This window comes from Lithobates pipiens, unplaced genomic scaffold (assembly GCF_037356315.1).
Source record: "Lithobates pipiens isolate NorthernLeopardFrog02 unplaced genomic scaffold, aLitPip1_a1.2 Scaffold_18, whole genome shotgun sequence".
In the NCBI taxonomy this organism is placed as follows: domain Eukaryota; kingdom Metazoa; phylum Chordata; class Amphibia; order Anura; family Ranidae; genus Lithobates; species Lithobates pipiens.
The window spans coordinates 65,588,097-65,615,721 of NW_027507758.1; the positions used below are offsets into that span (position 1 = coordinate 65,588,097).

General features: G+C 40.4%; 1 protein-coding gene across 1 annotated transcript in view; it reads left to right on the plus strand.

Annotated features, from left to right (window-relative positions):
* Window positions 1-23,433, plus strand: part of PROX1 (prospero homeobox 1) — a 108,932-nt gene extending 85,499 nt beyond the window's left edge. Inside the window, exon 5 of the mRNA XM_077485762.1 lies at window positions 23,085-23,433. Coding sequence (XP_077341888.1) covers window positions 23,085-23,270 — 186 coding nt within the window. The 3' untranslated portion in view covers window positions 23,271-23,433. The remainder of the gene's footprint in view (window positions 1-23,084) is intronic.
* The last annotated feature ends 4,192 nt before the right edge of the window (window positions 23,434-27,625 follow it).

The window sequence follows — 27,625 nt, forward strand, 5'->3', positions numbered from 1 at the left end:
CAGAAACCGGGCTTTAGGTCAGTTAAAAAAGTAAATAGTATTTTAGTGCAGCTTACCAATTCTTAGATTTGATGACCACATTTCGTTATTCGCAATTTTTTCCTTTATTTTCACCTGATGACCTGACCAGTAAGCCAGTTATATTTCAACAGGCTAAGCAGTCCAGCAAAAGTGTCAGGGGTGCTTACAATGGTCAGCTTTTATTCATTTATGTGAAACTTTTATCCCAGAAAGGAAAGAAAGCTGTTCCTGTAACTGCTTAAAAAGTGTTAGTTGGAGTTTGGCTTTAAATTGTTAACCAAGTCCATCTAAATCTGCGAGTTCATCTAACACTACCCTCTCTACGGGTTGACAATGCTGCTGTCCAAAGGTGTCGCCGTTGTTTCTCCATCCAGAGTGAATACAGGAAGAGTGGCACTGGCCAGTTGACAATAAAGGGAAAATAGCCTAAAAAAGGAAAACAAATGCAGCCACCGCATCTAAAGTTTGGTAGGCTGCAATATCTTATTTTTTGGGTTTTAGGGCTTACTACCACTTTAACTGGGTTAATAAACACATGATAGTCAATTTCATCTTCCACAAACTCCTGGAGTTTTAAAGACGAACACAAAAAAAACCCACTGAGCATTGCAGGAGAGAAAAATTCTTCCTGACACCACAAGTACAGATGGATTAATTGCCTGAATTGATTTTTTATTTGGCTATATAAGCATAGACCATTTCCCAACCTAGAGGGGAAAGGGGAACAATAGTTAATGACTAACAAGGGAATTTTTCAAGCATGCCATGGAATTGTGACATGGGTAGTAGAAAATGCAAATTCTTTAGGCTGTGTATAAGTATTCCTAGCTCAAAAATATAATGAAGTAGAAATCATGGCGCTAAATGGTGATAATGTATCCAAAACTCTATACCTGTGATAAATGCTAAAGACAATCCTAAGCTAAATGTGCTAATAATAATAATATTTTCACTTGTCCAAGAGTGCAGTGGGGTACACAAGCAGGGGCGGCTTATTTGTGGACCAGCAGTTTGAAACTCTTTAGGCTCATGAACTAAGGGTTGCCCAGCCCTGACCCTAAGGCCTCATGCACACGAGACGCAGTTAAACGCGCGTTCAGATGCAGTTGGACAGTTTTTTCAACTGCACCTGAACTCATTCAATGTTATCCTATGTGTCCATGCACACAGTCTCGTTTTTTTGCGTTTATATGCAGTTGCGTTTAATCACGTTTTTCCAGAAGCAAAAAAATGCGTTCAGAGACAAAAATTTCTGCGTTTCAGACGCAAAACGGGGCTAAACGCGGCTGAACGCGGCAACCGCGTTTAGCCGCGTTTGCGTTTATATGCGTTTTTAAAGGTGACCTTTTTTTTTACATTAAAAATCTCAAAAATGATTGCAAATGATGAAAAACCATTAGAAAAATATTTTAAACAATTGCAATTGCAAGTGGACAATCCACAACTTGTGGCAAGTGACGTGGCAAGTGGACAATCCACAACTTGTGGCAAGTGACATGGCAGGTGGCAAGTGATGTGGCAAGTGGACAATCCACAACTTGTGGCAAGTGACGTGGCAGGTGAAGTGGCAAGTGACGTGGAAAGTGGACAATAGACAACTTGTGGCAGGTGACGTGGCAAGTGACCTGGCAGGTGACGCGGCAAGTGACTTGGCAGGTGACGTGGCAAGTGGAAAATCAACAACTTGTGGCAGGTGACTGGCATGTGACGTGGCAAGTGGACAATCCATAACTTGTGGCAGGTGACGTGGCAAGTGACGTGGCAAGTGGACAATCCACTTGTGGCAGGTGACGTGGCAGGGGACGTGGCAAGGGACGTGGCAAGTGGACGATCCACAACTTGTGGCAGGTGATGTGGCTGGTGACGTGGCAAGTGGACAATCCACATCTTGTCAGGTGACGTGGCAGGTGACGTGGAAAGTGGTGTGGCGAATGGACAATCCACAACTTGTGGCAGGTGATGTGGCTGGTGACGTGGTAAGTGGACAATCCACAACTTGTGGCAGATGGCATGGCAGGTGACGTGGAAAGTGGACAATCCACATCTTGTGGCAAGTGACGTGGCAAGTGGACAATCCACAACTTGTGGCAGGTGATGTGGCAAGTGATGTGGCAGGTGATGTGACAAGTGGACAATCCACATCTTGTGGCTAGTGACGTGGCAGCTGACGTGGCAGGTGACGTGGCAAGTGACATGGCAAGTGGAAAATCCACATCTCGTGGCAAGTGACGTGGCAGGTGATGTGGCAAGTGGACAATCCACAACTTGTGGCAGGTGACGTGGCAGGTGATGTGGCAAGTGACGTGGCAGCTGACGTGGCAAGTGGACAATCCAAAACTTGTGGCAGGTGACGTGGCAAGTGACGTGGCAGGTGACGTGGCAAGTGATGTGGCAAGTGGACAATCCACAGCTTGTGGCAAGTGACGTGGCAAGTGGACAATCCACAACTTGTGGCAGGTGATGTGGCAGGTGACGTGGCAAGTGAACAATCCACAACTTGTGGCAGGTGACGTGGCAAGTGACGTGACAGGTGAAGTGGCAAGTGACGCGGCAAGTAGACAATCCACAACTTGTGGCAGGTGATGTGGCAAGTGACGTGGCAGGTGATGTGGCAAGTCACGTGGCAAGTGGACAATCCACAACTTGTGGCAGGTGATGTGGCTGGTGACGTGTCAAGTGGACAATCCACAGCTTGTGGCAGGTGGCATGGCAGATGACGTGGAAAGTGGACAATCCACATCTCGTGGCAAGTGACGTGGCAGCTGACGTGGCAAGTGACATGGCAAGTGGACAATCCAAAACTTGTGGCAGGTGACGTGGCAGGTGACGTGGCAGGTGACGTGGCAGGTGACGTGGCAAGTGATGTGGCAAGTGGACAATCCACAGCTTGTGGCAAGTGACGTGGCAAGTGGACAATCCACAACTTGTGGCAGGTGACGTGGCAGGTGACGTGGCAAGTGAACAATCCACAACTTGTGGCAGGTGATGTGGCAAGTGACGTGGCATTTGATGTGGCAAGTGACGCGGCAAGTAGACAATCCACAACTTGTGGCAGGTGATGTGGCTGGTGACGTGGCAAGTGGACAATCCACAGCTTGTGGCAGGTGGCATGGCAGATGACGTGGAAAGTGGACAATCCACATCTCGTGGCAAGTGACGTGGCAGGTGATGTGGCAAGTGACGTGGCAAGTGGACAATCCACAATTTGTGGCAGGTGATGTGGCAAGTGGACAATCCCCAACTTGTGGCAAGTGACGTGGCAAGTGGACAATCCACAACTTGTGGCAGGTGCCGTGCCAAGTGACACGGCAAATGCAAGTGTACAACTGCTCTCTATGCTGCTGCTGCTCACTCTGATCAAAATAGCAGAAATAGTTAAAAAAAATGCTTTGAGAGCTTGGGGAGGGTCTACATGATGTTATCTTTATAAACGCGTCTAAACGCAAACGCGTCTAAACGCGTCTAAACGCGACATGCAAACGCGGCAAAACGCGCGTTTCTAAACGCGCGTTTCAGCTTTTTTTTGACAGAGGTTTCATCTGCGTCTCGTGTGCATGAGGCCTAACTCTTATTTCCTATCTCTTTTCCCTTTGCTACTATGGAAACATAATTTTATATTCTAATACAAAGGGAAAAGTATCACAAAATATGTGGACCATTAGGGTTTATATTTAGACTCTACAGCCAGCTACGTAGCATCGTACTGCCCATCACTATGAATTTTTATCCATTACTAAAGCAGTGGTTGATTCACATATATGGAAGAACAACGTACACTGTGTTGCCAAAAGCATTGAGCCACCCCTCCAAATCATTTGGTGGAGGGGGGGTTATGGTGTGGAGTTGTTTTTCAGGGGTTGGGCTTGGCTCCTTAGTTCCAGTGAAGGGAACTCTTAAGGCGTCAGACCAAGACATTTTGGACCATTTCATGCTCCCAACTTTGTGGGAACAGTTTGGGGATGTCCCCTTCCTGTTCAAACATGACTGCGCACCAGTGCACAAAGCAAGGTCCATAAAGACATGGATGAGCGAGTTTGGGGTGGAGGAACTTGATTGGCCTGACCTCAACCCTATAGAACACCTTTGGGAGGAATTTGAGCGCTGATTGCGAGCCTGGATTTACACAGACACACACCTACAGCTCTGTAGCTCTCATTGGCCCTCTTATGACTCATCCCCCCTCCCTCCCTGGCCAACTCTCATGAGAGAGAGAGAGAGGGCTGTGCATGAGGTCATAAGCCTAGGCTAATGACCAGACAAGAAACAGGAAGTGGGCTGTATAAGGTATTTTGACGTATATTTACGTTGTTGTTGTTGTTGTTTTAACTATCCAAAGTTAAAACAACAAGGGCAGAATATTTAGTAGCTGGAAAGTTGAAAAAAATGACTGAAGGTCTGCTCTAAAGCCTTTGCGCCCTTAAGATCCATCTTAATTTAACTTTCCCCATTGACATCTGTGTTTTACCAACATGGGCAAAATTTTTGCCTAAATATGAAAACGCATCCCTTTTCATCTGTAACCATTAAAAAAGTTTTTCTTTCAAATTGGGTTCTGCTTTAATGATGGCCATCCTCGCTTTGATTATTATATACCAACAAGGGCAGAAGATTTAATAGATGGAAAGTTGAAAAAGTGACTGAAGGTCCTCTTTAAGCACGTTGAGTCTGATGTGGATACGCCAGTAAAGTTGAGATCTCTGTCAGCGGCTTGACTGATGTGCTGAGCAATTTGACCTCTCGGTCGCCGGTGTCACTCACCTGCAGGAAACTGCAAGGTGTTAAATGGCTTTGGAAAATTGTCCGAAACCTCAGAGAGATCGGCATTGAGAAGATCCTATGGTTCCTTATTAGAGAACATGGTGGCTTTGTCAGCAGAGAACCAAGAGCTAACAAGCTTGTGCTCCACGAAACACATCCAACAGGTTTCCTTTACTTAAGAAAAAAGTACAGATTCTATGGTAGGTAGACACAGCTCACACAGCCATGCAAAACTAAAAAAAAAAAAAAAAGTCTCATCAAAAATTTAAGCCCTTCTTATGAATCTTTAATTGGAAGCAATGAAAAGGGACACGGGCACAGCCAAGTGTTTTGTTTTCTGACTCTCCTCGGGGTTGCTCGCTATTGTCTTTTTCACTTTCTCAAGCCGACGTTCACTTTAATAAAAAAAAAAAAAACGACATAAGTCACTTCTGAAGCAGACAGGCAGCTGCCTGAGTGCAAACACCTAACGTATTCAGTGAAAGGCGCTGTCAGGTGACGGGGGCCTCTTAGCACTTTCCAGACCCGTCGCTTATTTTCATCACAACAAAACCATGCTTCCTGCAGGCGACGTTTTAATCTTCCAGCAGGGCCTCTCACTTAGAAATTAACAATATAAACAAATGCACTTACAAAGCAGGAGCTGGATGAGGACCAAGTGCCAAGGAGACTGCAGTTGTACTGATGACCCGACTGGCAAACTATTACCAAGATAGATTTTTTTATATACTCCTGAGATACAGGCTACATACAAGCATCTTTTTTACATGGATATAATGTTTATTCATGTTATACAAAGGTTTTGGATGTGCGTAGCAAGTATTATCATTCCTGATTTGATTGCTAATCTTAAAATAGAATGATAACCCTAAAACAAGGAAACAAAAACAATACATTTCATAAGACTCTATTTTATAATTAATATTATATCATCCCTCACAGTTATTACCTTTTTGTATCACTTCCCCCTCCCTTGTAGATTGTAAGCTCTCAGGAGCCAAGTCCTCCAAGTCCTTCTGTATTGAATTGTGTTGTAACTGCACTGTCTCCCTGTACATTATAAAACACTGTGCACATTGGCACTTTATAAATCCTGTGTAATAATAATATTTTTTGAATTCTATATGAAATTGCAATAAGTTAAGTGAATAATAAAAATATGGGAATAGGAGGTATAAAACGTGTAATTAATATATGGAAGGAAAAATAATGTATTTATATAGATATGTCTATATCGATATACTGTATATATATATATATAAAGCTATAGGTGTGCAATCAGGCCCTTCTACAGGCCAAAATACAAGAAAAAGTCCACTCAAAATGTATTAAAAAATAATATATAAAAAATATATAAAGATATACAAAGATACGATAGTTCCATAGCATCTACAGTTTTATAAATATATATATATATATATATGTATATATATATATATATATATATATATATATAGTGTATATGAAAATAATTATATAGACACAGTATCACAGTATAAAAATGGTGTTCACTAGGTGTAAGCAATAATCATCAAGATTAAAAGAAAGAAATGCTTAAAACACATCACTCTGTGTGTGACGAATCTATATAATATATGAGTTTCACTTTTTGAACTGAATTACTGAAATAAATAAACTTTTTGATGATATTCAAATTTTTTGAGATGCACCTGTGTGTGTGTGTATATATATATATATATATATATATATATATATATATATAATATACATATCATATTTATTTTTTATATATATTTATTTACATATAAATATAACAAAAGTTGCAGCTGAAAATAAACAATGCGTATATATATATATATATATATATATATATATATATATATATATATATATATATATATATATATATTATTTTATTTTTTTTAAATCTATATTTCCTCCTCTACATTAATTTTACAGGATTTATATAGCACCAACACTAAAGGGAGATAATACAGTTCAGACGGTACAGTTCAATACAAGAACATTAGGAGGGCCATGTTTACAATCTCTCGATTTGGAGAAATGTCTTCTTACTTCCTGTTGTGTCTGGTTCATATTTCACTGACATAATTTCTTGGTAGTGACACCCTAAGCTGAAAGAATAAGCAAGAAAAATACTTTTGTCTTGTGGCTGATGAAAGCACTTGATTAGGCCTTCAAACGTAGGTACAGAAAAATAAAAAGACAGCCTCTCCAGTATCACTCTAGTATTCATGCGCCAAGCCCCCAAGCTCCACCCCTGAGGAGCAATGAGCAAGCACATCCATAAGGGTTCTATGGATGCCTTCATTTGCACAACAGAACTGTAGAATGCTTACCTCTACATTCCAAATCATTGGGATTTGTCCTGACGGCTAAACTTTTGCCAGCCATTGGCATTTATAGGAAAGGGAGTTAATACTGGAGAAAAATTTTATTAAAGTACTACAAAGTGCTGCTAAGAATACAGCAGCCATGAAAAAGGTAAGATAGAGGCTGCCTTATTCCCTGGCTAGAGGACATCCATCATCATCTATCGCTTTTCTCCAAAGTCTGACTGTCCCTACTCACCCTTTTCATTTATTGGATTTGCGTTCTTTCAATCAGGGAGGCTCAGAATCATATGTGGGTGTTACCACAGTTTCCTGATTTTAGGAAGCTATGTACACACCCCTGCCAACTCCTCCCACCAGCTATAATTTGCCTGCATTGCATAGAGAAGCGCAGAGACACAGTGGTGAGGTCATTGGGACTAAAATTAGATATGTAATGGCAAAAGGTATTATTTTATCATTTCATTAGAATTAGAGATTTAATCTCCAAAATACGGAAAGGTTTCTTCACAGTAAAAGCTGTGAAAACGTATATAGACTCTCTTGAGCTGATTCTCTCCAGCTCAGTAGATTTCTTTAAAAAATGATTTATTTTTTTCTTTATCCCTTTTATAGGTTGTAACTATGTTGATGAAAACCAAAATATAAGGAGATTAAACTTTAGCTGTAAAGCCCAACCAAAAATAAATGTTCATTATTACAGCTAAACAAAATAATGAAATATATAGAAAAGCATCTGTGTTGCTTCTAGCAACCAATCAGATGACAGCAGTCAGACATTGGCTGTCATTTTACCAGTAAGAAAGTATTTGATTTGTTATTGGTGATTCTTCAATTTCTTAAATCAAGCCTTAATATGTTAGCAGCCTAACCGTCTCCTCTAATGATTGTCTGCTTTGTATTATGCGATCTATTTAAGCTCTGGCATTGCTCTGCATCTCCATCGTTGTGTATAAAGCCGCTACAAATAAGAAATAGTGATTCTCCTCCCGATGTACATGCATGAGGGACGTTAAAGACTCGTATTTATTTTCCCCTATTTCACCTTGTGTACAGTCTGGTCTGTGACACCGATGGTGATTATGTCATTATTTTACTCTGGGGGTCTTTGGCTCATCTGCGCCACTGATGTACATCTTCTTTGTTACGCTGGCATACGTCCCGTATCGCCAATGCTTCATTAGCCTTAGTGACTGCCTCCTTGCCAGACAAGAATGCCCAAATCTGAGCTCCTTTTGTGCCTGCTTGTTCATTTAGTCATCTTTGCATTTCTTGTGCTTTTTTATCTCCTTGAATTTCTAAAGAGCAGATGTCTGCATGCCTCCCTCTCTCCCGTATCTCCCGAGTCACATAGGGAGAAGAAAATGACTCTTTAACCCCTGTGGGACCGCGCTGACCGAAAATGACCTTTAGCCTGGATCTTACCCCTCGGCGGCCTAAAAGGAAAAAAAAAATAGCGTAGTTAAATTGTCGTTTTCTATAAGAGTTGTACTCAAATATTTACATGCATAGTTACTAACATGTCTTACATTTTCCAGGCGAATCTTATTGTGCAGTAACTGTTTGGTTCTAGGCTTTCAGACAAAAAAGAAATAAAATAAATGTAGATATAAACCATAACTGAATCAGATTTAGTTTGTAGCATATAAACCATTGCCATGTTTTATTTTCCATAAAATACTCTTTTCACTCTTTTCATCTCAGTGTTGATCTCCTCCAGTTTCTTTCAGTCGCTTCCTGTCTACATGCGCTCGCTCCAGTCTTGCTGCAGAGCATTGTTCTTAGGTCAGCTTCCTGATAGTGACAAGAATAGCGGTCCATGCTGCGCAATGTACATTGGTATTGTCACAATTTAGTGATCAACAGTAGTGCATGTGACAAGGCAGGAACACAAATTGGAGACAGTTGTCACCCCTAACAGGAAGTCCCTGAACAAAATCCGTCAATGCAGAACCACAAGTTGTTTTTATTTTTGTTTTTTTGGTCCAATGAAAGCTAAAGATTTAAAGTTTGAACATTTGGAATGACATTTCAATGTCACACATATTTTAATGTCACACACATTGTTTCAGGAAGCTATGTCCTACGATCTGCCTGTATTGCATGATATGCTCATTTTATTTCATTTGCATGTTGGTGAAGTTGGGTTTTTACTCAGACTTATGGTCTCTAGGTTCTTTTTTACTGTGACAGACCCTTGGGTCTTCCTTAGTTCTATGAACCTGGGTGTTTCCTCACTCCTGTGGACCTTTGGTTCTTCCTCATTTCTAGAGACCCTGGGTTCTTACTCACTCTGACAAACCCTTGGTCTTCCTCATGCCTATGGACCCTGGGTTCTTCCTCACACCTACAGACCCTGGGTTCTTACTCATTCCTACAAACCCTTGGATTTTTATCATGCCTATGGACCCTGGGTTGTTCACTCCTACAAAATCCGGGTTCTTAATCACACCTACAACCCCTTGGTTCTTCCTCACTCCTACGGACCATGGGTTCTTCTATTGCTCCTACAGACCCTGGGTTCTTACTCACGCCTACAACCCCTTGGTTCTTCCTCACTCCTATGGATCCTGGGTTCTTCCTCACTGCTACAGCCCCTTTGGTCTCTTTCACTCCTTTGGACCCTGGGTAATTCCTCATTACTATGTATCCTGGGTTATCCTCACTCTTGTGGACCATTGCTTCCTCCACACTGCTCTTCCTCACTCCTACGGACCCTAAATGCTTCCTCACTCCTACTAAACCTAGGTTTTTCTTTTTTCCGGTGGACCCTTGGTTCTTCCTCACTCCCACAAACCCTTTGCTATCCATTTATGTTAACCTGTGCACCTCTGCTGTCTATGGGCACCCTAACTAAAAATAAATGATATATCTATTTTCTTTGCTATTTTAGCTGAATTATTAGACTTCTTGAAAAAGAAGAGACTATATCCAATTTGTTAAAAATTTACAGATCAACGGCTGAACAAAATCATATTTTTTTTTTAAATGAGACATGAAAGGGTCTGTTCAGATCCTGCACAAATGTTCGGTAGCTTTTATTTATTCTTCTGACAAGTGGTCACAGGGTAGGACCCTTTGGTGGGACTGAAGACCATCAGAAGGCCTAATGTCCAGGCAGTAAGAAGCACTGTTTTGTAACTCGAAAAAAAAATGTTTTGTAGTGTAATTGTTTATCAGTTACTTGGCTCCATACAGGAGGTCTTGCCACAATTTCACAATTGGGGATTTTATGCCACGCAAAAAAGAAAAAAATTGAAACAAAAAAAATCTCCCAAAACACATCTTATCTTTCTGAAGTTTGTTTGCCTAGCTTTGTAGTGCAAGTAAGCAAAACATGTGAAGGTCACATAGCTTTCAAACCTTAGTTGCAACACACTGACCCCTGTAGAAACCGACTTTATCTGGAAGAGAAAAGTCATTTCTATTTGACAAAGTGTCTCCCTGGCTAGTGTTTATCTAGAAGCTGAAATCCAGCTCATGCTTTATTGATTTTGTTAAATTAATGTCCAAAAGAATGCTACTGAATTTGGAAAACAGCGTTTAATTGTGTATGGAGGCTTTGTTAGTATTGTTCAATAGATCCCATAGGCGGAAGCACAATAACATTTCTTAAAGTAGAACTATAGGTTTTTTGTTTTGTTTTTTTTATCTTTGGATAGCGCAAGGGAGAGTTGTAACCCCATGTCAGTTTGTTTGCCATCTGCGTCCCATTGGAGAAAGATAGCCCTTCACTTTCTGTTTCATAGCCAAAATAGAGATGAAATTCCTCCAAAGTGATCAAGTCTCTGGTTGCCATCAGGGTCACCAGAGCTAGAGTCCCCATTAGAAGATTTTCCCCCTATTTCTGTTCTAGTGACAACCCAAAATTTGTGATTTTATTTCACTCTTGGTGAACAGTCAACAGGACAGTTTGAGGGCGACTCTCCCTAATGGGGGTACAGACAGTAGTATTAAAAAAAAAAAAAATGACAGATATTATACTCCCTCTCGGCTATCTAAATGTAAAAAAAAAAATTCCTTTAGTTATACTTTAAATCTGATCGTTAAGAAGAAGCTTGTAACACATCCAGTCTTTCCTCTCCCAATTTGCAGTCCATACACAAATTTGTTTTAATGTCAATTGCCTCAATGGCCATACAGAAAAGTCATATTTTTATATCTGTCACCATAAGTTGACAATTTTCTTGCGAATACCAAGTTGGTTCTATGAGGCTTTGCACAGCACATCTGATTGATGTACGTACAAGCCACAAAACTGCATGTCCCAAGAGATTAGCTATCGAAGACTGTGATCATTGGTGGCTGGGAAAAGACCAGTCTGATGCGCAGACTAGATATACCCCTATAGGCAGCGCCAACCTAAACCTTCATTTTAAATCAGCTCAAAACAAAGTGTGTGCAAATGTTCTTTTCTTTAGATAGCAGCTACAGCCTAAGTAGAAAAGCCTGTCTCCTACCAGCATGCTGCAAAGGAGAACCTTCTCTGTGCAGAAGCAGTGGTCTTTCTTCAGAAGTCTGACACGCCTCCTGCTGAGACCCAGCCAGAGCTCTCCAATCAGCAGGGAGCTTTGAGCTTTGCCGGTTGCAGAACCATAATTCTGACTCAGTAGGGGGAGTGTTGCACCTCTGCAAAGAGGCAACTGATTCCCTACAGAGAAAAAAGGGTCCCACTCTGTAGCTGCTGGGAGGGGACAGCCTTTTCTACTTTGTAACCGTTTTAGCAAGAATACAAATAGTCAGACATTGTTTTTAGCTATTTCAGGTTCAATTGGACTTTAAGGAACTATTAAAATTTTGTAACTGATGACTATGATGATCTGACTGCTGTAATGCTCAAAAGGTACCCAAAGTATCGCTGTCTTGAGATGATTATATATGGTGCTGATGCTGACCATTTCTTTTAAACATGGGAGTTTCCTAGCTGTCATGCTGAGGCATTGGCTTCAACTGTTATGTTGCTCCCCAAGCTTCCTTGAGAAGCATAAAGTCCCAACAATTTTAATTTCTGGAGTCCATTTCTTCCCTACACACCAAATGTATACTTAGGAATAAAGAAATACAGAAGGAAATTGGAGGAGCATTGGATATTCTGTAGTTTCAGTGCAGTGAGGAGGAAATCAATGGAAAGTCTTTAAGTTTTCCAGTTCGCTGTACCTCCCTGTATATCCAGGTAATATAACTACATCTAGGTTTTAAAACAACTGCAGGCCTCTTTATCAGCCATCAACTAATAATTTTGACTTCAGGTTTTCTGTAAAACTCCCCTGCAATAGCAAGATAAAGGAAAAAGATAAACACTTGTTTGCAAACTTGCTTGATTTTCTACAATATTTTAAAATAACACTGATGTGTTAAAAAGTGTATGTATTCTTAGATTGGAACTTTTTATTGACTTGATGTTCTACTCAGGAGTACATACACCTTTTAGTTTCTTTTGGGGGTGTAGGGGGGTATTAATATATCTTTATTATTTTAGTGACCCCTCACCTCATCCAAGTTATGTCCAAGTGAAGACAGCATATGCCAGTGTGTCAGGAGATAGATTTCTCCTCCATCAATATTGACAGGACAAACAGTAGGAGGTTTGCTCAGAGGAATCATGTGCACACAAGGGTGAATGAATCCTCGGTAAAGTACTTGAACTGTTTGTCTTCTTTTCCTCAGGTATCATATGAATACAATTCTGTTATTTTTCCCTTTCACCTTTGATATTTGGGTTTCTTTAGGAGGCTGATGTGCACAGTAGACTCTGAACCTGGTAAAAGGGCATCAAACCTGAAAAATAGAACTTTGTAAAGTATTCACAAACATATGTGGATTAGTTTGTTCTTTTACCTTTAGTGAACTTGGAATATTGAGATTTTATTAACAAAACTCCCATCAGTGCCAATTTTTATTTTCTCTATTCCATAAATGTTTATAAATACTTAAAAAGAAGAGCAGAGTAACCCAAAAATCCCAATTTTAATGAGTTTGCCCTATTTTTTGAAGCCTAAGGGGCCAGGCTTGTCTTAAAGTGGACACAGACTAAATAAATTAGTTTAGGGAAGAGCCTAAAGTGAATCAAATGTCTAAACCAGCCATTCTGAACCAGGGTTCCTGTAGGGCAGGGGTCTCCAAACGTTATAAACAAAGGGCAAGTTTACTGACCTTCAGACTTTAGGAGGGCCAGACTGTGGCCATTGGGAGAAGAAAATGTCCTTCCGCCAGTTTAAACAATGCCCCATCATTGGTTTTAGTGGGAAGAATAGTGCCCCATCATTGGTATTAGGGGGAGCAATAGTGCCCCATCATTGGTGTCATTGGGAGGAATAGTGCCCCTTCATTGGTGTCAGTGGGAGGAATAGTGCCCTATCATTGCTATCAGTGGGAGATATGATGCACAATCATTGGTGTCAGTGGGAGGAATACTGTCCCATCACTGGTGTCAGTAATAGTGTCCAATCATTGGCTTCAGTGGGAAGCATAGTGACCCATTATCGGTGTCGGTAGCAGGAACTATGTCCCATTGTTGGATGCTAAAGGCTGGATAAAAGAAAGCAAAGACCCGCATCTGACGCCCGGGCCACTGTTTGGAGACCACTGTTCTAGGGGCCTATCCTTTTCTGCAAAGGAAGCTGCCATCTTAGCCTCTGTTTGATCTGCAACTGCCACGGTCCTGCACACGTGATCAGTTATGATACCAACTATTTGATGGTTTGACAGTTTGGTTGTGAACACAAGCTAATGCGACAGTTAGCATTCCTGTCATGCCAAGAATGTAACTGTTTTTTTTAAACCATTATATCAATGTGTTTAGTTCAGCTTTAGCCTGGGTTCACACTGATTCGAATTTACAGCAGGCTTGATGTGTTTAGGAACACACAGATGCACAGGTCATGTAAAATGCATAGTATTCCATCGCTTTGGTTCACATCTGTGCATTGCGAATTTGGTGCGAGAAATAAAAGGGTCCTGTGCGTATTGACTTTGGGTGATATGCGAATTCCTATGGTGCAGTGCAAATTTTATCTTCACAGGCTTCAATTGAACTTGCAGTAAACTCACAGCACACAGTTCACATCTCTGAGAATTGTACCCTGTCTGCCTCCCAAAATTTGCAGAAAAATTGCAGTAAATTTGCACCAGTCTACCTCAAAATGCAAGGCAAATTCCCACCTCATACAGGACAAAAAACGGATCAAATCCACACTACATCGCATTGCAGTAGTGTGAACATAGGCTGAAGTTATGGTTAACTGACCACCAATGTGATGATGCCTGCATAGTTACACGGCCAATACCCCTTGGCTGAGCCAGAACCATGACTGTGAGGGGGGCATTCTGAACAGCACTATAAAAGTAAAAAGTAAAGAGTAAAAAGTAAAGGGTAAATCTAGATGCTGAAGTCTCCTGTACTCTATGTTCTTTTCACACTCTGTGAATGAAGGTATGATTGCGACGTATACACTTTGTGTGATCTCACACCAATGGCCAAGAAAAAGTTTAAAAACTGTAAACGAGAAAAATGGACATTTTACAATTAATTGCAAAAGAGGCTACATGGGCCCCAGACGTTTGACTCCTCCGGCCCTAAACTGTCCGAGGCGAGAACAAAGTGAATTTTTTTTTGGTGAATCAGGGCTGTAAAAACCCCATCTGAAATATTCATGGAGAATTGTCTGAGAAGCAGTTTGTGTTTTATTTACTGCACAGGAGAATGGCCTCAGTGGATTAGTTCTACAATACCCGGAACAAAAGAGCGACAGCTGATCCATGTGATGTTAGGAGGTGACAAAACAGTTAAAGTATGCTGCTGGCTACAGGCAAGCAGTCAGCAGATGCAGACAAAAGGATTTGTGACAAGAATAACTCTCTCTCCAAGCCGAGCAGTCAAGAGTATCCAAAATACCAATACCCTTTTCTCCTTGACATTGTCTTCTCCTTACTGTCAGCACTGTGGTGCCCTTTTATAGTAAAGATACCGATAACTCGCACTTTCCAGCTGATGCCAGCTAAACGCCTCACCTGATAGTCCGGCTCTCTCCCCTGGAAGTCGGTTCAGGTCCAGTCCATCTATTTAAAGGGGAACTCCAGGCCAACGAACAATTTGCTAAATACATGAGGTAACTCCACGTTAAAAAAAAAAATATAAATATATATATCAACAATGGCCGATGCTCAGATGAGTTTGAAATTAGCAAAAATTAGAAAGATGCACATGTAAACATACAAAAAGGGCACCCCAGCAAACTTTCAAGTTAAGCAGCATTAAATATATATATATATATATATATATATATATATATATATATATATATATATATATATATATATATATATATATATATATATATATAATATATAATATATAATAATATATAATATATAAAATATATTTTTTTATATTATATATATATATAATATAAAAATAAAGATAGATAGATAGATATATAGATAGAGTATATATTAAATATATTGGAAAATCTATATATATATGTATATCAATAAATATACTTATATACCATAATATATCAACTACTAGTTTTATATATATATATATATATATATATATATATATATACAGTATATACATCCAGTCATATCATGAATCATGTATGCGTCACATGCGTGACGCTGCCATATGCGTTCCAACACAGTGGCCACACCCCTGAGTCCAGGTTCAAGCCCCACCATTCAAGTGGACATAGAGTTTGATTATAATTATGCCTAGCGAAGCAAAGTGGTGTCTTACAACAGTGTTGGAACGCATATGGCCGCGCTCATGCGCACTCCAGCTGATAGCAAAATGTGATGGGTAGCCGAATGTGATATGACACCCCCTCTAATTTCTTGGGCTTTGTAACTGGCGGGCAAAGTTTGATAACACGTGTACGTGTAGCCAATTTGTACAAACATACTAGGGCCAATTAACCTACAAGCATGCCTTCAGAATGTGAAAAGAAGCCAGAGTACTTGGAGGAAACCCATGCAAACACAGAGAGAACATGCATGTTCCACGCAGATTATAAGATTGTAATTATGTATATATATATTGATATATATGATTGCTAGACAAGCCTTTTTGTATGTTAGTAATAACAAAAAATTACTTTTCTAATCAATCTGAGGCCATATAGGGTTTCTAAAATTGGTATTGGGTCATTGTGACAACAGTTGGTATATGGAAGGCTCGCGGAATGGTCATTCTATGCTCATGTGATTGGCTCCCTGCTGCTCCCAGTGGTCATGTTGACTATAGCGGGAAGAGACTGCAGGAATTAGGAAGTGAGCAGAATTCATGTGTCGCAATATAAGTGACTGGGCAATAAAAGTTTTCTAGTATGTCCAAGGGATTGTTTTATTTTCTACACTTTAAAGCAAAACTAAACCCTCCTATCCTTTTCAGCCAAGAAAGCTGCCATCTTAGCCTCTGTTTGATCTGCAGTTGCTATGGTGCTGCACATGTGATCAGTTATGACCACAGCCATTGGATTGTTTGACTGTTTGGTTGAAAGCACAAGAAAATGTGACAGTTAGAATTCCTGGAATGCCAGGATGTAATTGTTTTTTTTTTAAACCTTTAAATTGTTGCGTTTAGGATTAACTAAATAAATAAATATAAATGTAAATAGTGATGCTAGGGGCTGTGAGGGGAGTCTCAAGACTCTCGACTTTGAAGGCAGTGCATAGTCGTATTTTTTTAACAGTTTTTTTCATTTTTAGGAAATACAATGGAAAGTCTTGCATATAAAATGTACAGGGCATTATATCCACTAGTGCACTCTGCATTCACAGTCAGTGACAAATAGAGTGTAACTATAATAAGCACAACACAGACATAAGATTGATATGCCAGGATTACACCAAGATGCTGCCAACACTTGAAACATGCTGACAGCCACCCGGGTTTTGATCTTAGGCTGCTGCAAACTAGCAGTTCTGGATGCATCGTTGGCTACAAGGAGATAAGGCAATGATTTTCAGGGCCCCCCCTGCTTTCCCTAATAAGAAATGAGCTCTTTTTTTTATTTGTGATGGAAGTAGTAAGTAATATGCAAGTACATTTACATTATTTTTAAGACTTTTCATGTTAAGTGTATACATACCGAAAACTAGGTAATATAGATAGATAAGACTTCCCCCGACAATGCCTTTATCACTTGAAGTCAGGCACCATCTATGTTCAGGCATCATCCAGTGTCAGCATCTACTTCCTGAACTGGGATACCAGTTCAGGAATGATATAGTTATATTAACCCCTGGTGCCTGTGCAGTTCTCAGCTGTGTTAAAAAGAATTCCAGTCTGTAAAAAAAAAAAAAAAGTCAGCAGCTACAAGTACTGTAGCTGCTGACTTTTAATATAAGTACACCTACCTGTCCAGAGATCCAGCGATGTCGGCACCCTGAGCCACTTTGTCAATCAGCTTCAGGCGCTGGCATTGTAAGAAAGGGGAACTGCCAGTATCCTACTGCGCATGCCGAAGTCGAGCTGCGCTTTCTGAATGGTCCCAACATCTTCTGGGACCCGTGTGCGTCCCAGAAGGCAACAGGGGGAAGGATGTGGAGCCAGAAATGTTGTAGAGCGCCGATTGTACCCAGATGTGGGAGCGGATATCTGTCAAAACCAGATACCTGCTCCCTGCCTCCCAAGAAAAATGCCAAATGTGGCAGGGGGGGGGGGAGTGGAGCTCTGTTTTAACAAACATCTGGTGCAAATCAGCCCTCTGTTGCAGCCCCTAATTTTGAGACATGCTACAAAGTTACAGCGTACAGTCTGTGTGATGACTTGGGGGGGGGGGGGGGGGAGACTGAGAAAATGCTTCCTCCTGCTTGTAGCAGACTGATGACATCGTCTTAGTATAGGACTGGAGCTCAAGGGCTGTCTTTTTCATGATAAATATTGATATAATGATGATATAAATAGAACAATATGATAAAATAATACCGTTGCTGTATATTGTGATATGTCAGGAATTTATTCATGCAGACTTGTAAAGTCAAATTTACTGAGCTTCCATGCAGTATGATGTCCTTGTATGACTGTGGATAGTGCCATTCGATTGTAGGCTCTTCTGGGGAGGGACTGATAGCGTTGAATAAAAATCCATTGAAAAGTATTGTAGGATCGAATAAAACACCAGCAAAGGGTTAAAATCCTGCTAGTTGAAAATTGGTCCTCTTCAACCGGGAGAGAAGACAAAACATCCATGGTAGGCATTTGGGTTGGTCGATCTAAGAGATAATACCCAGTCCACTGCAAACAATGCCCACGTTATTCGATCATACCAAAGTGTGGGTAGCGGACTGCAAACAAGCCGGCGTTCGTTTTACAAGTGTTTCAAAAAAGCGCTTGGTGCTTCTTTGGAAAACAGGAGAGGCCGCCTTCCGTTTAACCTTTTGTAATTCCCTGTCTATTCTTTGTGACATTCATTCAGCTGCCAAGAGCGCTTGGCAAGACTGGGGCAGCGCACGCGTTTCAGTGACCGCTAACCTTGGTATGTCCTGACACTTATGATGAGTATCTGCAGGACACAGAAGGCAGCCAGGCTGCTATGTCAGGCTTTTATTATGGACTGCAGATGCTGGGGACAGTCAGTTTAATAAAACAAATCAGCCTTGAAGGTAAGGCAATGGGGAAGGAGGAGGAGGAACGAGGGGAATCTTGCACTGCATGACTACAACAATGCTAAATGCAACAGGAAAAATTTAAAGGACCACTATCACCAAAATACCGTATTCTGGTAACTGTATGGGGTCAATATGTGCAATTGCAGTATTTAGTATGTGAATTCCTATTATAAATTCATATGCCTTCATTTATATTTTTCTCCACCTTAAAGTAGACCTAAAGGCAAAAAAAAAATACATTGCCAACAGGCAGTTCTTTACTGCAGAAGAAACATGCTATGTCTTTTTCCACAATAAAATACACCTAATTGCCTGTTGGCATACAAAGCTCCCTTTACATTTCCGGCACAGTGCCAAGGTGCTGAGATGAATGGCTATGTATGCGTTAGCATGATTTTACCTAACACCGGTGAACCCAAGACGGCCAAAGATTGGCATGTGAAAGAAGCTGGGGAGAAGATGTTGGCACTGGTGAGGGACCTCATGGATGTTGGATGGTTGGAGCAGAGGTGAGTATTCTTGCCTTTAGTTCCACTTTAATGCGATTCTCTCCTGATTTGTAAAAGTGGTTGTAAAGGCTGAAGGTTTTTTGTACCTTAATGCACTCTTTTGGATTAAGGTAAAAAAACTTTCTGAGTGCAGCTCCCCCCCAGGCCCCCCTCCTTAGACTTACCTGAGCCTGACCTTGATCCAGCGCTGTGCACAAGAGCAGCTCCCTCCTTCCTCATAGGCTCAGAGACAGCAGTGGGAGCCATTGGCCAGCCACTGAGGAGGCAGGGTGGGGCAGGGCCAAGCTGACCCTTGTGTGTCTGTGGACACAGAGCCAGCTCGGGAGTAAGCATTCATGAGTGCCCTCATAAGAAATGCCTTGGGGAGAGGACCTGAGCACAGGAGAATCGGGGCTTCTGTACAAAGACATTGCACAGGGCAGGTAAGTATGACATGTTTGTTATTTAAAAAAAAAAATAAGAGTTTACAATCACTTTAACCAAGCTATCCAGCATAACTTACAGTTACAGGGGTTGAGATAAATCCTTACACTGACAAAGATGTTTACAATGATCAGGTTTTATTCTCGACGTAGAAAACATTTTTTCACAAAGGAATAAAACTGTTGCTGTAACTGCTTAAAAAACATTTGCTGGTTGCTTGCTTAAAGCAGAACTAACTTGGGCAATACTTACCTTTTCTTGAACGGTCCAAAGCTCACAAGCTCCCCTACTGGCATCTTCTCTCTGGCTTCTTCCTGGTGCTGGTCTTAGGCCATCTTATGACACTGGCAGTTAAGGGGTTAACCAGTGGGTGGCACTGTAGGGGTTAAGTGTTCCTAGGGGTGTGTTACTAACTGTGGGGGGGTTGGGCTTTCATTTAGTGAACACTGATCTCTGCTCCAATCACATGGAGCAGAGATCAGCGTCACTAGTTGCTAGGCAGAATGGAGAAATGCTGTTTACTCGGCATTTTCTCCATTCGGCCGCTCCGTGAGACGATCGCGGGGATGCCCGCGGTGATCGAGTCTGCGGGTCCCGCGACCGGACTCACGGGGGTCCCGACCAGCGCGGGAACGCGCCGGCGGTGGCGTGCTCCCGATGGCAGGGCGGCATTGAATATTGGACGTACCTGTACGCCAATATGCCTGACCGTGCCATTCTGTCGACGTACATCGTCATGCGCTGGTCGGGAAGTGGTTAAAAATCTCCATAGGCGACGTTTTACATTTTTTTACAGATGACAGGTTTAAAGTTACAGAGGAGATCTAGAATTATTTCTCACGCTCTAACGATCGCAGTGTATGTAACCTGTGTGTATCTGGCTCTGATACTAACCAGTGCCTTACCAGCCACTGACCGCACCGCACATCCCTGACCCATAGCTTGAACTTGTACAGTCCTGACAAGCTTTGGCTCAGCTATGAAAACTTAATTTAAGCTCAGGAGATAAACTTGTGATTCCACAAAATAGAAAAGTCTCCTTACAACATCCTCCTCATTAACTGCCCAAAGTTTTTATACCAAGTTACAAAATGTAGCTGAGGAGGCAGAACGTTGCTTATTTCTCCGACCACAGCTGTCCTCCAGAGTCTTTTCCTTTATAGCCACTAGTTTAAAGGAGTCCCAAAGACCTGCATCGAACATTAGCTGTAGGCCAGCCTGAATGTTAAATATTCATATATAATGGTTGGTCATAATAAATCCCTCAACCGGAACAGCAGTTCTGCTTCTTCAAGACTTCATTCCCTGCATAAAGGCCTGTCTGCATCCTCTTCCTTTACAGTATATAGCCACTAGGGATAAATTAAATTAAGAGGGGAAAAAGAGACATTTTATTTGTTTTTCAAGCAAATTTTGTCCAGGAAACTTAGTGAAATTAGCAAGACCTTTTGCAAAATTTTACCAAATTACTTCTTTTATCCCTATTCCCTAATAGCCACAGCAGATCCAACATGGCTGCATCTATTCTGTGTCTTCAGTATATCCTCTGAGTGTCTTCAGTATATCCTCAAGCCAATGAATGGGGTGGTAAAAGCCTGTGCTTAAGGCGCGCTTTTATTGCCCCCCAACCGCTATCCCTTTTAGCTGCAGAGGCAGCAGCCAGGGGTGCACACATGCTGCGGCTGCAAAAGGGTGCTTTGCAATAACTATATCCCCAAGAATGCCCAACGAAAGCAACCCATTAAAGTGAGTAAGGCCACATTGCAAGCTGCAGTTGAGGTGCACTAGGGAGGGCATCAAGGGGTTAAAACAGGCGCTGAAGAGGCTTGTGTGAACGAGCCCTGAGTGTTTTTGCACATCAGACCAGCACTTTGAACTCCAATTAGATGATATGATATTCTGTTGCTATATATTTAGTTCATAAAACAGGTCATCTTGCATGTAAAATGGACACAAATTATGACACCAAGCATTTAATCTGATATTCTACGTCTATTAATGTGCCACTTTAATTTGGGGAAAGTGATGGTGTGCAGGAAGTCACTTTATGACTCCAAATATCCTTCTGCTGCAGATTCCTTGTAGAGTTAAGTGAGTATACTTTAGCGCAGGTATAGACTGATATTTAAAGAGTAATTTTTGTAAAAAAATTTAACTTTTGTAAAAAAATATATATATATATATATATATATATATATATATATATATATATATATATATATATATATATATAAATAAGGCAAAAAATAATAATATAGCATATACAATTGCTACACAAGCCATGTTGCAACAAAAATGCATCAAAAAAGAAGAAAAGACTATGTGGCGATTCAGTTCGCATTGTGCGCTATACAAGTATTTCATTCATTCATTCATTCATGTGGAATGCATCCCATAATGCATCAGAAATGCACCAAAACACACAAAAAAGAGTTTAAAACAAGCATCCGAAACAGCTATGGAGGACGTTTTTGTGGTGTTAACAGGCACTTAGTGGAACTAAACCCATCAATTAAAAAAAAAACAGTTACATTACTGGCATGCCAGGAATGCTAACTGTCACATTTGCTTGTGCTCTCAACCAAACTGTCAAACCTGCAAATGGCTGGTGTTGTAATTGATCTCATGTGCAGCATCATGGCAGTTGAAGATCAAACAGAGGCTTAGATGGCAGCTTTCTTGGCTGAAAAGCATAGGAGGGTTTAGTTCCACTTTAAGAGACAGTTTGTGTTTCTCCTTCCTTGGGCTGACGGTGTAAATTTTGCCAAATGCAATACAAAAGATGCTATTCACTGCACTGGGCAAAGCAACCACAGAGCCCGGACTGTTGTGTAGATATATTATATATTATAAATTAAAATAAAGTGAGTAAAGAAAGAAATGGAATGGGGGTGACAATCCAATCGTATTGTTGTGAGTTTGATGTTATTTTCAGCTTTTGTAGCTCAATACAAACAACCTTCAATGTCCACTTTTTGCTGCATAAAAATAATGTTGTATAAGAAAAATAATGACTGCAAAGCTTTCAACAATCTGTCATCATTTGCCTCTGTCAGTAAAACAAAACACACAATCACAGCCCATAAAGACCCTCTGCATTTTGGAAAGAACACAAATGACCTCAGGCAGCCATTTTGTGTAAGTCCTCAACAGACAGGCAGTAGACAATGACAGAGAAAATTCTTGCCAAGATCTCCAGCCTTCACCAGCTTAAGTTCCTTCCCTATTCTTTTACAAAGATGGCCATTTGTCATTAAAATTTGCCTATAAATAGCCTCCCTTAAAACGCAGATGACAATGGAAGCGTCTGCCATAATTAGAATGTGCAGGTGTCTGCTAAGCCTTCTCCTTGCTAGGAAGAACACTCTCAATCCTCCCCCCTTTGAAGAACCAGGGACTTGAAACTAAAAACTTTATTAATACCATTGTCTCCTTGTATCAGCAGGTTCCGGAGAGATTCCTGGAAGTGGCTCAGATCACATTACGAGAGTTTTTCAATGCCATTATCGCAGGCAAAGACGTTGATCCTTCCTGGAAGAAGGCCATCTACAAGGTCATCTGCAAACTGGACAGCGAGGTCCCTGAAATCTTTCGCTCCCCAAACTGCCTCCAGGAGCTTCTCCACGAATGAAAAAACAAAAATTCCATGGCTGGTTCTGAATGTACAAAAGTGACTTTGTACCCCCCCACCCTTCTCTTTTTCCGAGAACGCCCCCCCCATTTCAGCGTGCGTGTGAGTGATTTAAGCTGTGCATCTGCAATACCCCGACATATAAACTCTGTATTGAATTTTATTTATATTCTTTATTAATTATAAGCATGGGGCTAGCTGTTATATGTCACCCCCCCTTCACTAAATGATTCATGAAGCTCTCTGTTAGAGTATGGAGAGATGAGATTGACATGTATATAGCATTTTAGTTCATTTTAACCTGATACGTGAAAGATTATTATATGTATGCGTTGTTATTTTTGTCAGTCTGTGGTTTTCAGATCTGCTTTTACTTCATTTTATTTCAGGAAGGAAAAAAATGCCAGTATGGCAAGTTTATGGTGGAGGTCATGGTAAAGTGTACCTGTCATTCACACACTATGTGGAGGTCATTTTTTAGTAGGAAATATTGTTTTTAGTTTTGTATATACTGGAGAGGGATTACAAAATGAGTCAGGTGTTTTTGCTGTCTGTGTCCCCGTTAGAGAGATTCACCCACTCTATTTGTCATGTTTACCCTCATCATCGAAACTGAAAACAACCAAAAATTCCAAATTTTGGGTTTTCCCCAGAACAAAAATAGAGGAGAAACCTTTCAATGGGAACACTAGTTCTAATGACCCTGGTGACATCTCAGGATTCCCTGAGTTTGGAGGGTTTTTCTCTCACTTCCTGTTTTTGCAATGGGACAGGAAGTGAAGGGAAATCTCCCTAATGGAACACATATGGCAAAAAAATTGACAGGGGTTATAACCCTCCCTTACTCTATTCAAAATGAAAAAAAAGTTCTGCTTTAAGGGTTATCCTTTCTTAAAGTTTTTTTTTTCAGCTCTAAAAATGGCCGACTCCACTGTGTGAGCAGTGTTTACACTTTTATCTAGACATTCCTGAATCATTTTTAGTGTTGCTTGAAAAATATGATCTAGCCAATGTGAGGAATCAAGTTCACCCCTTTTTATATTATTCAGGGATAGTCAGAACCTGAGTTTTATATACTATATATATATATATATATATATATATATATATATATATATATATATATATACATATATATATACATATATATATATATATATATATTAACATGGCACATAAAAAAGTTATTATTTCTGATACTTGACTGAACATGCCAGCAGACCAGCAGTCATCTTGCATGTTGAAGGTGTAATGCCACCATCATGGCCAGCAGGAAACTGGTGATTTGTGATGTGGTAGTCAAACCACATTATACAGTTTTAGGCTGGGTTCCCCGTTTCCAAAATTCAGACCAAAATTAGGGCTGAAATTGGACCTGATACGGTGAATGGAGATGCACCAGACTCCTATTGTGAGCCGCTGTGTTCTATAGTGTGAACCCAGCCTCAGTGTTTATTTTGAGTGTATACCCTCAGCTTGCATGTGAAGATTCGAGAACTCAAACAACCTTTTTAATATATATATATATATATATATATATATATATATATATATATATATATATATATATATATATATATATATATATATTGTTTTAAATGCCATTTCAGGTGAGGTGACACCATTTATGAATTTCTCTTGGAAATACTAGACCTCATTTAGCAAAATTGTCTATGTCACCCATAGCAACTAGATATTTTTTTCTTTTTTTGCTAATTTAAAGTGGAACTAAACCTTTCTAGCCTTTACAGACAAGGAAGCTGCCATTTTAGCCTCTGCTTGATCTGCAGTCATCATGGCGTTGCACATATGATCAGCTTTGCCATCAGCAACAAGCAACTGTTCCAGTTATCTTTCACAGTATGCCTTGACTGTAACAGGTAAATCTGAGAGTTTAGTTTTGCTTCAAAACTGGTTGCTTTAAGTGACACACCCGCTTTTGATATGTGTGGTCCAGTGTGTGCCATAAATAACTGGAAACGTCTGTCCACCTCATCAAAATAATGCATGTTATAGGAACAAGAACTGTACCTGCACAACAACACTAAGGCTCCATTCACACCTGAGCATATCGATTTACTGGTGTTTTTTAAAGCTTTTTTGTAGCTTTTTACAGGCTTTTTTAATGCATTTTAGAAGCGTATTACAAGCGTTTTACAGCTTCAGGTGTTGTCGTTTAGCCAATAGAAAGCACTAGGGGGAGGAGAAGGAGAGGCAATTAGGGGTGGAGAGAAAATGTTCATAAAAAAGCTCATAAAGTGCTCGTAAAACCCTCAAGTCAGGCGTTTCTTTTGAAGTCTATGGGGCCAAAAACGCTTGTAATCTGCCAAAAAAAGAAGCTTATGTACTTTTTTGAACTTCAGGCATTTTGCTTCAGGTGACAGAATGCTCAGACGTGAACAGGGGCCATTGAAATAAATGGGATTTGGCTTGTTGAGCGTTTTAGAACTACAAGCTTCAAGCAGAAAAGGTGTGAAAGGGGCATAACTAACCCTTTGAGTGCCTGGAGGGTTGGACCACTGTAACGGAGTTGGGTGAACTTTCCTCATCACTGGAATTCAAAGAACTTGACATTTTGCTGCTATCCCTGCTAGAAATAATTATAGGTTACAATAAAAAAGGTTATCCTTTAATTTGTGTTTAAGTGATATTACTTTTAATTCAGAGCAGTTAATACATAGGTATAGTGTATATAGGCATTTTTAAGTAACGCGGTTCAAAGAACAGTTGGTGTGCGATCATTAAGCTAGAGCAATCAATCAGAAGTCCGTTTTTTATTTCACTGCCTGATCTGCTAAAAAGCTGATTTCTCATTGATTGCAGTGGGTTGCACTTTTACTCATTTCTGTTAACTAAGCTCGCTAAACTAAAATAGGATATTCATTTAAACCTACTGGGCCTCTTAAACAGGCTGGCTTAAGTCTTAGGGGCTTAGCATTGGCCAGCACTATATAGGTTTGCCACCTGGTGGGCCAATGAAAATTGACTTTATGGCTGTTATTTGTTCCAAATAAGCAGTAGGCTGCATTATGTAAATTTTTTTCAAAAAATGGCATAAAGAGACAGAAGTAACTCTTAGCAGCCTATTACAATTTGAAGTCCGTTTTTTGCTACTACTTTAATTTCTTAAAAGCTGATCTTTGATTGGCTTCCTTGGTAACACTACATATTTTTACTGTACAGTGATTTACTACTGAGTATGCTATCGTGCTGTATTACCTCTACTTCACTTTGTAATATCTGGAATCAGTTGTAGCGTCAACGAGTTTGCTTGTGACCTATGATGGGCTTAATATGTGGAAATAGTCCAGTGATTATTCTCTAAGTGTTGATATTGCTGGGTGTTGGTGAAATCGATAAGATGTTTTGGCATGAATGGTTGTTTGACCACAAAATGGCTGCCACCAATGTCTGTATAGGTGGGGTCCAGTTATATTGCCAGAATTTCTAGTTTTGTATATAATGGTTATTGTAGAATATGGCTTAAAGGGTTACTTACAAGTACTTAGCAGCACCTGATTTCCACCAGATATCAAGTGAAAAATCCCATGCCTTGGGCAAGTCTCAACTTTGTCTAAACTCAGTCGGGTTGACTGAGGTATGTTTGTTACAAGCTACAGTGATGCAGATATTACTTTCTTCTATAGACCCACAATAGGTGCAAGCTATAGACCCTGCATTGCTCCTTGTAACCACCACTATTTATATATTGGACTGGTCTACTGACATGGATTTATGGGCTCATGCACATGGACGTACATGCAGCCCTATGGCCATACAGCTTAAAATTGTGAGCCCAAGCTGCTGTGTAATTCTACCCATTGGAATGAACTACAAAATACACTGTATGCAGGTATACACTTGCGTTTACACATGCACACATATGGGCATATTTTTCAAAATGCACAATCTGCAAAATTCGCCCATACGTGTACACATATGTAATTCATTCCTGTTGCTGGAATTACACAGCAGATAGGACTCCTGGGTGCCACAAATAGAGGAGTAGTTTGTGTTGTATGGCCATGGGCCTATAAATATTTCTGTGTGGTGAGCCCTAAAATGTGTAGGCATTTACTGAATATGGATATATGTCTTATTAAATATGACAAATCCTGATCTGCCTATATATAATCCACATTTGATTAGTTGCTACGGGATATCTAAACTTTTCCCACTCACTGACAACTAAATAAGCCTATAGAGTGCTCCAGTCCAAACTAACATGAGGGCTATAGCACAATGGCAACCAGAACGGTATGACCATGATAAAAAATATTTTAGAAATGCGAACCCATCTTCCCTCAGGAAATATTTAGGACAGTTATAAGGAAGTGGAGGGCTGTGTTTGCTAT